At 44.9% G+C, this 1,580-nt stretch overlaps 1 protein-coding gene across 1 annotated transcript; it reads right to left on the bottom strand.

The window, feature by feature from the left end:
* Positions 1-120: 120 nt before the first annotated feature.
* Positions 121-1,141, bottom strand: SARC_15789 (hypothetical protein; the record flags this gene model as incomplete). Its single annotated transcript, XM_014290098.1, has 2 exons — positions 121-287; positions 966-1,141. Coding segments are annotated over 2 exons (343 nt in total), but the record flags the coding sequence as incomplete, so codon positions are not given.
* Between the last annotated feature and the right edge of the window lie 439 nt (positions 1,142-1,580).

Raw genomic sequence — 1,580 nt, 5'->3', positions numbered from 1 at the left:
TATATATATATATATGTGTGTGTGTGTGTGTGTGTGTGTGTGTATGTGTGTGTTTGTGTTTGTGTAGGTTTGTATGTATATGTATATTTATATATATATATATATATTTATAAGTGGTACCTTCGAGTTGGCTGCGTAGAACACAGCGACGCTCTTCTCGGGCGAGCCCAGTCCACCAGAGCCAAATACGGCCGTTAACACGTGCTTCTCCAGCACTTCCACGAACACTGTGCTGATAGCCAGGCGTTGGGTGTGCGTCAGACCATCTCTGCCAGCGCCAACAGGGCCTGGGTTTTAGGGTTTTTATAAGTGAGAGGGAATATGAGACGTAGATATTGACATATGGGTTGTACAGGGATGTATAAGCAAGTGAAGGGCAGACAACGCATCCACATGACATGAGAGCAACTGGCATATTCATGTATGTACATAGACAACCATTTAAACACGCCTATTGTATTGAAGTGAATAGACAAGCAACAGTGGTCATCGCACACACAGGAGCACAGCTGACAGCAAACGATCATTCCGAATTGGCATTGCAGTAACATAGGTACTGAACAAATTCCTCTTTGTTTGATTTTAGCGTCTAGGGTTTTCATCTAAGCATTCGGAAATGGACTAAGCCAGGGCACAAGTGGCGTTCGATAGACATACGGGCGCATTCTGTATCACGCATGAACGAATGATGGCGCATGAACTAACTAACACCCAAGCAGTGAGAAAATTCATAGGAGATTCAATGCGTATGACAAATTAATAGCACATACGATACACATGTCCAGCTCATGGCATACGTTAGTTGCATATGATGAATCAATACCACGAATACGATACACATGTCCAGATCATATCACACATTAGTTACATATGATCAACCAATATCATGCGTACGATACACATGTCCAGCTCATACCAAACGATAGTTGCATATGACCAGTTAATACCACACGCAAGCGACGTACCCTTCACCATGGCAGAAAAGCCCGTTTCCAAGGCAATCAGAGTCTGAGAAGGCCCGCCAAAACTGGTCTTCAGGCGATTGCGCACGGCATACGACGCACACTGACACACAGCCCAATACCACACCACCGCCTCACAACTGTCACGGAAGAAGCGCTCCAGCAGAACCCGATCCCCGCTGATATAGGTGTATATATGTTGCAGAGTGGCAGGGTTTAGAGTTTAGGGTTATATGCATGTAGGTAAGTGCGTGTGTATTGATGTGATCGTTGGGACATTCGCGCATTGTGGTCGTGTATGTGAGTTGGTGGTTGTGTTCGTGTGCAGAACACATCAACGTATTCTCACGATCATATTGTGAAGCAGCTCACCACCATTACATGCTTCACCCTGCCGTCTGTGTCTGTGTGTGTACATATATGAGCATTGACATGTCACGCACACAAGGACAAGTATCGTATAACGTGGGTGTATACATTGTCTTCATTGTATTGTCATAGCCATCCAGCTGCCGCGAGGGGAACGGCAACCGAGACGGATTCAACATGAATTTAGTATTGTACTCTAGAGTGTGAGGTGAACGAACATTAGAGTCTGTCCAATAACGAACTACTGAA

This window comes from Sphaeroforma arctica (genome assembly GCF_001186125.1).
Source record: "Sphaeroforma arctica JP610 unplaced genomic scaffold supercont1.6741, whole genome shotgun sequence".
Lineage (NCBI taxonomy): Eukaryota > Ichthyosporea > Ichthyophonida > Sphaeroforma > Sphaeroforma arctica.
Note: the sequence above shows the minus strand (reverse complement) of the source record. Positions and strands in the feature narration are given on the sequence as shown.